Source organism: Salvelinus sp. IW2-2015, linkage group LG32, assembly GCF_002910315.2.
Source record: "Salvelinus sp. IW2-2015 linkage group LG32, ASM291031v2, whole genome shotgun sequence".
In the NCBI taxonomy this organism is placed as follows: Eukaryota; Metazoa; Chordata; class Actinopteri; order Salmoniformes; family Salmonidae; genus Salvelinus; species Salvelinus sp. IW2-2015.
In genome coordinates, this window is record NC_036871.1 from 5573422 (window position 1) to 5587224 (window position 13803).

General features: G+C 42.9%; 1 protein-coding gene across 1 annotated transcript in view; it reads left to right on the forward strand.

Moving 5' to 3' along the window:
• puf60a (poly-U binding splicing factor a) overlaps nucleotides 1–1524 on the forward strand; it is a 63896-nt gene extending 62372 nt beyond the window's left edge. Inside the window, exon 11 of the mRNA XM_023977844.1 lies at nucleotides 801–1524. Coding sequence (XP_023833612.1) covers nucleotides 801–1100 — 300 coding nt within the window. The 3' untranslated portion in view covers nucleotides 1101–1524. The remainder of the gene's footprint in view (nucleotides 1–800) is intronic.
• The last annotated feature ends 12279 nt before the right edge of the window (nucleotides 1525–13803 follow it).

Genomic DNA, 13803 nt, shown 5'->3' on the forward strand with positions numbered 1-13803 from the left:
CCTACCTTGCCACAACACAACTGATTGGCTCAAACGCATTATGAAGGAAAGAAATTCGACAAATTAACTTTTAAGAAGGCACACCTGTTCATTGAATTGTATTCCAGGTGACTACCTTGGCTGGTTGCCAAGAGTGTGCAAAGCTGTCATTCGGGCAAAGGGTGGCTACTTTAAAGAATCTGAAATATATTTTATATATTTTTGTTTACTACATGATTCCATATGTGTTATTTCATAGTGTTGATATCTTCATTATTATTCTACAATGTAGAAAATAGTAAAACATTTAGAAAAACCCTGGAATGAGTAGGCGCGTCCAAACTTTTTTCTGGTACTGTTTATATTTGCAACTGCTCAACCCCCTAAAATCTTGGTCGACCAAAAGCCTATCGGCAAAATATTTGACCAGTCTACTAAATGGGGTCAGCCCTACATGAGGATAATGCACTTTACTATTTCACCAAGTCACGGTTTTAGCCTCCCAAAGGTGATCAAGTAAAATGTGCAGCCGATGCTTCTTAAAACTTGAACTCGCACAGCCAAGTAAAAGGGTCGCAAAATGTTACTAAGTGGTCACAGTCTGGAGCCCTGGTTGGGGTTGTAATTGCGCAGTTCAGCCACAAGGGCTACAGTTGCATTCTCTGAAAAGTTTCCACAACATTAATAGTCGCAACGTGTGGGTAACTAACTGTACCGTCAGTGTTTTTTCTCTGATCAAGAAAGTAACTGGTAGCACACATATATTTTGTGTTTTAATAATGCATTGTACAATAATAATGCTTTTCTTCCACTGTGCCCAGTCGACGGTGATGGTGCTGCGGAACATGGTAGGACCAGAGGACATCGACGATGACCTGGAGGGTGAGGTGACTGAGGAGTGCGGCAAGTTTGGCGCGGTCAACCGTGTCATCATCTACCAGGAAAAGCAGGGCGAGGAGGATGATGCGGAGGTAATTGTCAAGATCTTTGTGGAGTTCTCCATGGCGGCAGAGATGAACAAGGCCATCCAGGCACTCAATAATCGCTGGTTTGGAGGTCGCAAGGTCATTGCCGAGGTGTACGACCAGGAGCGCTTTGAGAACAGCGACTTATCTGCATAAGACGTTCTGACCTTTCTGAAAGATCTCTACTACTACGACCACAACCTCTGGTGTTTCTCTCTCCCTCACACACATACACACACACTTACACAGACAAGGCTGCCACGCACCACTGTAGGTGATGCTGGCCTCTTTTTAACCAGTTTTTTTTTTTTTTTTTCAATGTTGATATTAATATTATTAATGCTCCTGTTTGGGGACACCGACAAAGCAAGGAGACGCTCATGGATTTTTTTATTTTATTATTGTGGCCTACTGTGAAGGGCTGGATATTTGTTTTTGTATTGTTTTCAGTTTCATTTCCCAGATTTTAGTTTTATTTCGGTTACACCTTTTTTGATTAAGTCAATTCTACAAAGGTTCTCTTGTTATATAGCTCTTGGTATTAATTGCCCAAAACAATAAATTCCTCATGAATAAAGTGGTTTGATATTTTGATTATTGATATTAATCCAGAAAGTAACTACAGGGAGCAGGGGCCGGTTAGTCTAGTTTGGTCAACAACAAAAAAAAGTTGGTTTTAAAATGCGAGGTCAGACATAGTTACGTCCGACTTTTTGATCAGAATTTACACCTGTTGCACCAAACAAAATAAGTACTCGTAGCTAAGTCCGGCATAAGCATTTCGCGTTCATGAGATTTGATGCTTCGTAACGATGGTTGCTAGGCAGCGCCCGTTACTAAGCAGTTGCCATCCTTGTGGAAGTACTAAACTTTGATGTCACTTTGTACATCTCTTCACAACGCCCACCACTATGCATACACGTTTTCTTAACGAACATTTGATGGATCCTAAAGAATTACTGTGGGAATAAATATTACTGAATGACAAAAAATATTTCAATAATAAGCTAATGCAATTGAAGGCATGTATCAAATGGTTGCTTACTGAAACGTACAGTAATCCATTCGTTATAATAATTGTAGCTAAAGCAATAGCCGTGTGTGGTCAACTAGATAATTTCAGCACCGCAAAATTGCTAATTAATAGACAGACACATATAGATATATAGATCGAGAGAGAGAGATCGATATAGACAGACACAGATAGCTAAATAGATCTAGCTAACGTTATCACCGCCAGAACACAGAGCCTTCTTGCTAGTGAAGCAGACAGGACAATTAAACCAAAATGCCCAGGGGTTGCTGTGTTCCATTCTACAGTAACACCAGCAGAACACACCAAGCCCAGCTAGAACATTTGGTTCCTTGGAAGCGTATGTTTTTTTTWACCTAAAACAGACATCTAAATGGGTGAAGGAGAATATGTACATGTAAGTATATGGATGAGCGATGGCCGAGCGGCATCGGCAAGGTGCAATAGATGGTATAAAATACAGTATATACATGTGATATGAGTAATGTAAGATATGTAAACATTATTAAAGTGGCATTATTTAGAGTGACAAGTGATCCATTTATTGAAGTGGCCAGTGAATCGTTCTTAATGTAGGCAGCAGCCTCTCTGAGTTAGTGATTGCTGTTTAGCAGTCTGATGGCCTTGAGATAGAAGCTGTTTTTCAGTCTCTCGGTCCCCGCTTTGATGCACCTGTACTGATCTCGCCTTCTGGATGATAGCGGGGTGAACAGGCAGTGGCTCGGGTGGTTGTTGTCCTTGATGATCTTTTTGTCCTTCCTGTGACATCGGTGCTGTAGGTGTCATGGAGGGCAGGTAGTTTGCCCCCGGTGATGAGATGTGCAGACCACACCCTCTGGAGAGTCTTGTGCTTGAGGGCGSTGCWGTTGCCGTACCAGGCGGTGATGCAGCCCAACAGGATCCTCTCAATTGTGCATCCTGCCCACATTGCAATATTTACGCAGTAGCTCTTTTTCCAATGGTCAAATTAACTCACAAGATTGGTATTTTATTTGTATTTTTATTTAACCCTTTTTTAATCAGGTAAGTTGACAGAACACATTCTCATTTACAGCAACGACCTGGGGAATAGTTACAGGGGAGGGGGGGGTTGAATGAGCCGGTTGGTCATTCGGTTGGTCTTGGGTACTGTATGTAAACCTACATCTACTACCAGGGCGACCGCTATCATAGGTATGCTTTCATTTTTCAGAATTGGGTGTGTGCACGGGATAAATATTGTAAATAAAGCATTTGAAGAAAAAATATATCCACCCCATGTGGGATTAGAATATAAACTTATCCTCATAGCCTATTTGCTTTTTTTTCTTTGTAAAAGCACATAGATTTGTATGAAACGGTAAGCAAAAACCTTGAATTTGGTATTATGAGGAAATGTGCCTTAATGCCTTCTGAACTTTGTGTAACGTCAGTAGTCTAGTCAAGAAAGCATTATGCAAAATATATTGGCCCACTGTACTTACCAAGACCATTGCCAATTAAGGCGCGCTGTCACCTGCTTTTATAATAAGCCTTGAGATGGTACTGAGTTGAATATTTTCCCGGTATTTTTCCAATGTTCCATTTCAAGAATACATRTATTTTCTCCTGGGTAACCCGGTATGTCCCGCCAAAACTGGAAGTGTCATTCAAAAGCCTCTGTKTGAATTTGATTAGACTTTTGATTGAAAATTCAACCCTGATGCWACCTGGACCTGATGAGCCATACATTAAAAACTTTTTATGAGCCCAAAAAAGCCCAGATGATTGTGCCATTATCCAATAGGACGTATTTTTRGTCGCTGTCTACATACCACCACAGACCGATGCTGGCAATAAAACCGCACTCAATGAGCTGTATACCGCCATAAACAAACAGAAAAATGCTCATCCAGAGGCGGCGCTCCGAGTGCCCGGGGACTTTAATGCAGGGAAACTTAAATACATTTCTAGCAGCATGTTAAATGTGCAATTAGAGGGGAAAAAACTCTAGCCCACCTTTACTCAACACASAGAGACGCGTACAAAGGTCTCACTCGCCCTCCATTTGGCAAATCTGACCATAATTCTATCCTGATTCCTGCTTACAAGCAAAAATTAAAGCAGGAAGCACCAGTGACCCGGTCTATAAAAAGTGGTCATATGAAGCAGATGCTAAACTACAGGACCGTTGTGTACATACGTAAACTCAGCAAAAAAAGAAACGTTCCTTTTTCAGGACCCTGTCTTTAAAAGATAATTTGTAAAAATACAAATAACTTCKCAGATCTTCATTGCAAAGGGTTTTAACACTGTTTCCCATGCTTGTTCAATGAACCATAAACAATTAATGAACATGCACCTGTGGAACAGTCGTTAAGACACTAACAGCTTACAGACGGTAGGCAATTAAGGTCAGTTATGAAAACTTAGGACACTAAAGAGGCCTTTCTACTGACTCAGAAAACACCAAAAGATAGATCATCTGCGTGAACATGCCTTAGGCATMTCTCAAGGAGGCATGAGGACTGCAGATGTGGCCAGGGCAATAAATTGCAATGTTCGTATTGTGAGACGCCTAAGACAGCACTACAGGTAGACAGGACTGACAGCTGATCGTCCTCGCAGTGGCAGACCACGTGTAACAACACCTGCACAGGATCGGTACATCCGAACATCACACCTGCGGGACAGGTACAGGATGGTAACAACAACTGCCAGAGTTACACCAGGAACTCACAATCCTTCCATCAGTGCTCAGACTGTCCGCAATAGGCTGAGAGAGGCTGGACTGAGGGCTTGTAGGCCTGTTGTAAGGCAGGTCCTGACCAGACATCACCGGCAACAACGTCGCCTATGGGCACAAATCCACCGTCGCTGGACCAGACAGGACTGGCCAAAAGTGCTCTTCACTGKCGAGTCATGGTTTTGTCTCACCAGGGGTGATGGTCGGATTTGCGTTTATCGTCGAAGGAATGAGCGTTACACCGAGGCCTCTACTCTGGAGCGGGAGCGATTTGGAGGTGGAGGGTCCGTCATGGTCTGGGGCGGTGTTTCACAGCATCATCGAACTGAGCTTGTTGTCATTGCAGGCAATCTCAACGCTGTGCATTACAGGGAAGACATCCTCCTCTCTCATGTGGTACCCTTCCTGCAGGCTCATCCTGACATGACCCTCCAGCAAATGCTCGTTCTGTGCGTGATTTCCTGCAAGACAGGAATGTCAGTGTTCTGCCATGGCCATTGAGCACATCTGGGACCTGTTGGATCGGAGGGTGAGGGCTAGTGCCATTTCCCTCCAGAAATGTCCAGGAACTTGCGGGTGCCTTGGTGGAAAAGGGGGGTAACATCTCACAACAAGAACTGACAAATCTGGTGCAGTCCATGAGGAGGAGATGCACTGCAGTCCTTAATGCAGCTGGTGGCCACACCAGATACTGACTGTTACTTTTGATTTTTAACCCCCCTTTGTTCAGGGACACATTATTCCATTTCTGTTAGTCAAATGTTTGTGGAACTTGTTCAGTTTATGTCTCAGTTGTTGAATCTTGTTATGTTCATTTAAATATTTACACATGTTAAGTTTGCAGAAAATAAACGCAGTTGAAGGTGAGAGGATGTTTCTTTCATTGCTGAGTTTATATACCCCAACCAGAAGCCATGGATTACAGGCAACATTTGAACTGAGCTAAAGGGTAGAGCTGCCGCTTTCAAGGAGCGGGACTCTAACCCGGAAGCTTATAAGATATCCCGCTATGCCCTCCGATGAACGATCAAACAGGCAAAGCGCCAATTCAGGACCAAGATCGAATCGTACTACAACGGCTCCGAAGCTCGTCGGATGTGACGGGGCTTGCAAACTATTACAGACTACAAAGGYAAGCACAGCCGAGAGCAGCCCAGTGACACGAGCCTACCAGACGAGCTAAATAACTTCTATGCTCGCTTCGAGGCAAGTAACATTGAAACATGCATGAGAGCATCAGCTGTTCCGGACGAATGTGTAATCACACTCTRCGCAGTCGATGTGCGTAATACCTTTAAACAGGTCATCATTCACAAGGCCGCAGGGCCAGACGGATTACCAGGATGTGTACTCCAAGCATGCGCTGACCAACTGGCAAGTGTCTTCACTGACATTTTCAACCTCTCCCTGTCTGAGTCTGTAATACCAACATGTTTCAAGCAGACCACCATAGTCCCTGTGCCCAAGAACACTAAGATAACCTGCCTAAATGACTACCGACCTGTTAGCACTCAAGTCTGTAGCCATGAAGTGCTTTGAAAGGCCGGTCATGGCTCACATCAACACCATTATCCCAGAAACCCTAGACCCACCCCAACAGATCCACAGATGATTCAGTCGCACTCCACACTGCCCTTTCCCACGTGGACAAAAATAACACCTATGTGAGAATGCTATTCATTGACTACAGCTCAGCGTTCAACACCATAGTGTCCTCAAAGCTCATCACTAAGCTAAGAACCCTGGGACTAAGGACCTCCCTCTGCAACTGTATCCTGGACTTCCTGACGGGCAGCCCCCATGGTAGAGAAGAACACAATTGCCAAGCTGATCCTCAACACGGGTGCCCCTCAGGGGTGCGTGCTCAGTCCCCTCCTGTACTCCCTGTTCACTCATGACTGCATGGCCAGTCARGACTCCAACACCATCATTAAGTTTGCCGATGACACAACAGTGGTAGGCCTGATCACRGACAACGATGAGACAGCCTATAGGGAGGTCAGAGACCTGACCGTGTGGTGCAAGGACAACAATCTCTCCCTCAACGTGATCACGACAAAAGAGATGATTGTGTGACTACAGGAAAAGGAGGACCGAGCACGCCCCCATTCTCATCGACGGGGCTGTAGTGGAGCAGGTTGAGAGCTTCAAGTTTCTTGGTGTCCACATCACCAACAAACTAACATGGTCCAAGCACACCAAGACAGTCGTGAAGAGGGCACGACAAAACCTATTCCCCCTCAGGAGACTGAAAAGATTTGGCATGGGTCCTCAGATCCTCAAAAGGTTTTACAGCTGCACCATCGAGAGCATCCTGACGGGTTGCATCACTGCCTGGTATGGCAACTGCTCGGCCTCCGACCACAAGGCACTACAGAGGGTATTGCGTACGGCCCAGTACATCACTGGGGCAAAGCTTCCTGCCATCCAGGACCTCTATACCAGGCGGTGTCAGAGGAAGCCCCTTAAAATGGTCAGACTCCAGCCACCCGAGTCATATACTGTTCTCTCTGCTACCGCATTGTAAGCGGTATCGGAGCGCCAAGTCTAGGCCCAAGAGGCTTCTAAACAGCTTCTAACCCAAGCCATAAGACTCCTGAACATCTAATCAAATGGCTACCCAGACAATTTGCATTGCCCCCACCCCTTTTTATACACTACTGCTACTCTCTGTTATTGTCTATGCATAGTCACTTTAATAACTCTACCTACATGTACATATTACCTCAATTCCCTCAACACCGGTGCCCCCGCACATTGACTCTGTACCGGTACCCCCTGTATATAGCCCCGCTATTGTTATTTTACTGCTGCTCTTTAATTATTTGTTATTCTTATCGCTTACTTTTTTTAGGTATTTTCTTAAAACTGCATTGTTGGTTAAGGGCTTGTAAGTAAGCATTTCACTGTAAGGTCTACACCTGTTGTATTCGGCGTATGTGACAAATACAAATTGATTTGATATATGAAATATAGTCTACTGCACATTACACACATCCGAAAAACATAAAATTTCATAGATGTACCTAGCTATATGCTCTCTTGAGTAAGTAAATGAAACTAGCTCCAGTAGGCTGATATTTTTGAGTGGGAACTGTATTACTGTATCATATGGACTGAAATTACACACCTCATTCAAACCTGAAAAAAGCTGAGAGAACATGTAATTCTGTTTCAGCACATGCTGCCAACAAAGTTACAGGTATATGCTAGCGAATTTGATTTTAATATTGAAATATAATAGGGCCATGTATAATTAGTAAGCTGACGCATACAGTATATAGGTCTACCTTTCATAAGTTCCACTAATGTTATTAGCCTACCTCTATCTTTCTCTTGTTGATTAATGAGGGGTCACTACAGTTCCTGGTTCATCATTGTAAATAAGAATTTGTTCTTATGACTTGCCTAGTTAAATAAAGGTTCAATATTTTTTTGTTTGTTAAATAAACATTAAAACAATTATGTGGTCTACAACTTATCATGAGATACTCATCCGCAGGCGAGCAAAACTTCGAGACTTCCTTAGATGTCGTGCACCAGCTGTTGTTTACAAATATACATAGACCACCAACCCTTGTCTTAACAGAGGCTGCTGTACTATCCTGCGGAAAATGCGTAAAACCCGCCAGCTGTATGTTATTCATGTCGTTGTTCAGCCACAACTCGGGGAAACACAAGATATTACAGTTTTTAATGTCCCGTTGGTAGAATATACGTGATCGTAGTTCATCTAATTATTATCCAATGATTGTACGTTAGCTAATAGGACCGATGGTAAAGGCAGATTACCCGCTCGCCATCGGATCCTAACAAGGCACCCCGACCTACGTCCCCGATATCTCCGTCTCTTTCTCCTGCGAATGACGGGGATGAGGGCCTTGTCGGGTGTCTGAAGTAAATCCTTTGCATCCGACTCGTTAACTTCTCTGGGATATGTGGGACAGTAGCGTCCCACTTGGCCAAAAGCAAGAAAAAATGTAGCGCGCCAAATTCAAATATATTACTCTAAAAATCAATCTTTCATGAAATCACACATGAAAGACACCAAATTAAAGCTACACATGTTGTGAATCCAGCCAACATGTCTGATTTCAAAAAGGATTTACGGTGAAAGCACACCAAACGATTATGTTAGCTCAGTACAAAGCCACAGAAAAACACAGCCATTTTCCCAGCAAAAGATAGTAGTCACAAAAAGCAGAAAGAGATAAAATTAATCACTAACCTTTGATGATCTTCATCAGATGACAATCATAGGACATCATGTTACACAATACATTTATATTTTGTTCGATAATGTGCATATTTATATCCACAAATCTCGGTTTTCATTGGCGCCATGTTCAGAAATGCCTCCAAAATATCCAGAGAAATTGCAGAGAGCCACGTCAAATAACAGAAATACTCATCATAAACTTTGATGAAAGATACATGTTTTACATATAATTAAAGATACATTTGTTCTTAATGCAACCGCTGTGTCAGATTTCAAAAAAACTTTACGTAAAAAGCACACCATGCAATAATCTGAGACGGCGCTCAAACATAACAACATTTCTCCACCATCTTGGAGTCAACAGAAATTACATCATAAATATTCCCTTACCTTTGATCATCTTCATCAGAATGCACTCCCAGGAATTCCACAATAAATCGTTGTTTTCTTCGATAATGTCCATTACTTATGTCTAAGTAGCTACTTTTGATAGCATGTTTAGTGCACATGTCCAAACGCTCGCGCAAATTCAGGCGAACTCGGACGAAAACTTCAAAAAGTTATATAACAGGTCAAATACACTGGTCAAACTAAGTAGAGAATCAATCTTCAGGATGTTGTTATCATATATATCCAATAACGTTCCAACCGGAGCATTCCTTCATGTCTGTCGAAGTTATGGAACGCAAGGCGATATCATGAGGAAAGCGCATGACCAGGAACTGGCAATCTGCCAGACCAATGACTGAAACACCTCCCATCCGGCCCCACATCACACTAGAGGCTTCATTCCACGTTCTACAGACTGTTGACATCTAGTGGAAGGCGTAGGAAGTGCAAACAGATCCATATCTTACAGGGAATTGAATCGGCGATGAGTTGAACATTGACCAGTCTCAGAACTCTCACTTCCTGTTTGGATTTTTTCTCAGGTTTTTGCCTGCCATATGAGTTATTGTATACTCACAGACATCATTCAAACAGTTTTAGAAACTTCAGAGTGTTTTCTATCCAATAGTAATAATAATATGCATATATTAGCATCTGGGACAGAGTAGGAGGCAGTTTACTATGGGCACGCAATTCATCCAAAAGTGAAAATGCTGCCCCCTATCATAAAGAAGTTAAAGAAAAAAAATCTAATTCCATTCCGAGGTGAGTAATCGCTGTCCTGATATCTAGAACCTCTTTCTGGTCATAAGAGACCGAAAGGGTGTAATTTAAGGGTGGCTATTTGAAGAATCTCAAATCTCAAATATATTTTGATTTGTTTCTCTTTTTTGGTTACTACATGATTCCATATGTGTTAGTTCATAGTTTTGATGTCTTCACTATTATTCTACAATGTAGAAAATAGTAAAAATTCAGAAAAACCCTTGAATGAATAGGTGTTCTAAAATTTTGACTGGTAGTGTAAATGCCAGACACGGACAAGAACCTGACACCCTCAGCACACAGGGGGACAAACACCTGCCTGGAGGTGACAGCATTCCCTCCCCCATATGCCCCCCTAGGCACAACTACGACAACATAACCAACAAAAACGGGTCACAACTCCTGCAGCTCTGTCGCACGCTGGGTATGTACAGTACATAGTCAATGGTAGGCTTCGAGGGGACTCCTATGGTAGGTACACCTATACAGTGGTTCTTCCTTTAAATGTTGCGGCGTACTGCAGCACAGCTTGTGGGGTGCCGCAGAATTCTATGGCAGTGTCAGCCATTGTTGCCAGAATGACACAATTTACCACAATTTGCCACCATCTACCACAAATGGTCGCGTCATAAGCTCCAAACTTTTAAAGGAAGAACCACTGTAGTTCATCTCTTGGCAGTACTACTACAGCCTACTTTATCACTGACCTTGTCATGGAAATATTCAGTCAATAGTATTTCTCAAATTCCGGAGCCTGTGAGTTCAAATATACTTTTATTACAGAGTAATATAAGCCGAGCTGGATCATGAAAACAACTAACTTTCCAGCCTTGGCACACACTCTTTATACAGGTTTCATCCTTACGTCACACACGTAGTGACTCCTCTTTATGTTAATGATTCATCCCCTCTGGCATTTGGCCACTGTTATCCTTTTTGCCGTGCACTAATTTTAGTTTGGTTTCACATTAGGGCATGGGAACTTTAGAGCCATAGCAATGGTTCAAATGTAAATAGACATGTCCACTCCCCAGGCAGGGGCATGTCTAATGGTGTCTAATGACCCAGACGCACATATAGAGTGCACTTATTCTTTTGACCACTCTGAAATGAACACACGTGTTCTGGAAAATTCCCAATAGGCATAACCAACCATAGCAACAGTAAATATTAGGACATAGCACTGGTACAGAATTAAACAGTCATGTCCATTTCCCAGACAGGTGCATGTCTAATGGTGTCTAATGACCCAGACACACATATAGAGTGCACTCATCCTGCTAACTCCTCTGAAATGTATAATGGGCACATACTACTGGAAATGTTCCAGTACATATCTGCCAGAATAGGTATGTCATCAGGAGCAACAGGCATGTCACTCCTCCTTATCCCTGGACTCTGGATATTCAGGAGAGAGTGTATGTTGGCTATTGGGAGTTGCACCTTGGTCCTCTTCTCTTTCCGTTTCCTCCGGGCTCCAGCCTGGTGTATCAGTATCCTCTGCTTCCTCATGGCTCGATGGTCGCTCACCGATCTCCTCCAGAACTCTGGTACAGTGGTTTAGATGGTACCACGTAGTGCTTCCTTTCACCTGGACGGCTGTTGGTGTTGCTAGGACTACTTCGTAGGGACCCTCTCGCCTTAGCTCGTTCCACTTCCTCCGGAACACTCGGATGTAGACCTGGTTCCCTGGGATCACCGGACATGGAACCTCTGGTCCTGGTTCAGGTTTATGCCTTCTTTCCGTGAGGTTTTCAAACTCAGAGACTAATGGCGTCTGTTCTATGATTACACCATACACAATCTTATTCCCATCTCTCATCACACCCCCACTTTCTCCTTCTGGTTCCTAAGAGAGTGATAGCATAAGACTTGGAAAGCAACGAAAAACACAAAACATAACAGTATTAACAATGTGTTAAGCTATGCAAATGATATATGCATGAAAACCAAAGTATGAGACCATGACAATTCCCACTCTCTCTTCACCTGACTCTATGCCTCCAGGATACTTTTCTGCTGGCCCTAAAAAGCCTCCTCATGCTTTTGCCCAGTCTTCCCCTTTCTGGCCCCAGGTTCCAAGGTGTTCCCAAGCCATGTCATTTTCACTTTGTTCCCGATCTCCTTCATTGCCACTTGATAGGCACATCACCTGATAGGCAAGTGCATATCCCTAATCAATGCTACATCCTCTTGAGGTAACTCAGCACTGTATATGCTCTCACATCGATGCCTTCAAAATGTTGCTTAGAGTACAATTACCCCAACATCAATCCTCTTTCATATGATGCATTAACCAATAAAACAGCTAACCCAACCCAACTATGATGTTAAAGTAGCTCCTAGACGCAACCCATCTGCATGTATGTCTACAGTGGAATCTAGTCTCTCTCTCTCTTTAGCTCCGCTTCCTCTATCATGGTGTCTTCAAGCTCACCCATTATGCAGCTAGACCTTACTTTTAGTGAGAACTATGCACTCACCGAGGAGAGACATGACGATCTTTACCGCTGCAGGTGCTGCAAGTGGTACTGTGTGTGGACCAGACCAATGCTGTCCCAACACCCCCCGCCTGGTGTATCTTGATGTACACTCAATCTCCAGAATTCAGCCCATGCCCTTGGTTATCTCTGGCTCCTTATGTGCTGCTTTCACCTAAGGACATAGACTGTCCTCTTATGGCAAGATCACTAATTTATTTGTGATATTTAAATAACAGCCCTATGTAAACATTCTACAAGGGCACAAGGCGAGACCCAGATGCAGACAAGGGAGGCAGATAGTTTGAGTCTTTGATATTTATTACATCCAAAAGGGGTAGGCAAGAGAATGGTCGTGAACAGGCAAAAGGTCAAAAGCAGTTCAGAGTCCAGGAGGTACAGCAGCTTAGGAACTGCAATCTGGGAGGAATTATTTTGAATATCCCATAGGCTTGCATTGAAATAACCTAAAAAAACAACAATTCCGGATGGATTCTCCTCGGGTTTCGCCTGCCATATCAGTTTTGTTATACTCACAGACATTATTTTAACAGTGTTAGAAACTTCAGAGTGTTTTCTATCCAATGCTACCAATTATATGCCTATCCTAGCTTCTGGGACTGAGTAACAGGCAGTTTACTTTGGGCACGTCAGTCATCCGAACTTCCAAATACTGCCCCCTTGCCTTAAGAAGTTTTTAAACTCAGAAAGCTATCTACAATCTCAACCATACTCCACCTCTCTTTTCGCTAATGTTTATGTTACCAGGTGACTTTTTAATTAGACTTCTAGTCAAAACAAAATAAAGGCTCACGAGTTTAAAACTACTAAGGTTTTCTTGAGTCGCATGGTTCTCGAAACCCCCAAATATGTTATCTTGTTTAGCCGGTTGTACTTTACCATAGCTATACTTCCTTGTGACCCTGCTCTACCACATAGTTTACATATTGTATCAACACAGAGCCCCCAAATCTAAACCCTTTAGCGATTGTTTGAATGCGGCGTGACATAAAGTTAAACTATTTTTAAACATAATTTATGCTCTCGCCCATATATACTGCCCATTTTAATATGTTACCTAATATCCACTGTCCTTGATTCTCACAAGGATTATTCAACCCCAAAATCCGCTAAGAAACAGGATTGGTCCATTTCCCAGAAGGCAGTCAAGCACCCAAGCTAACTGGCTAAAGTTGGCTAGCTAATTTAGCTAACACTACTTCCAGATATAAACAAGATAATATATCTTCACTCCATTCTACTCACAT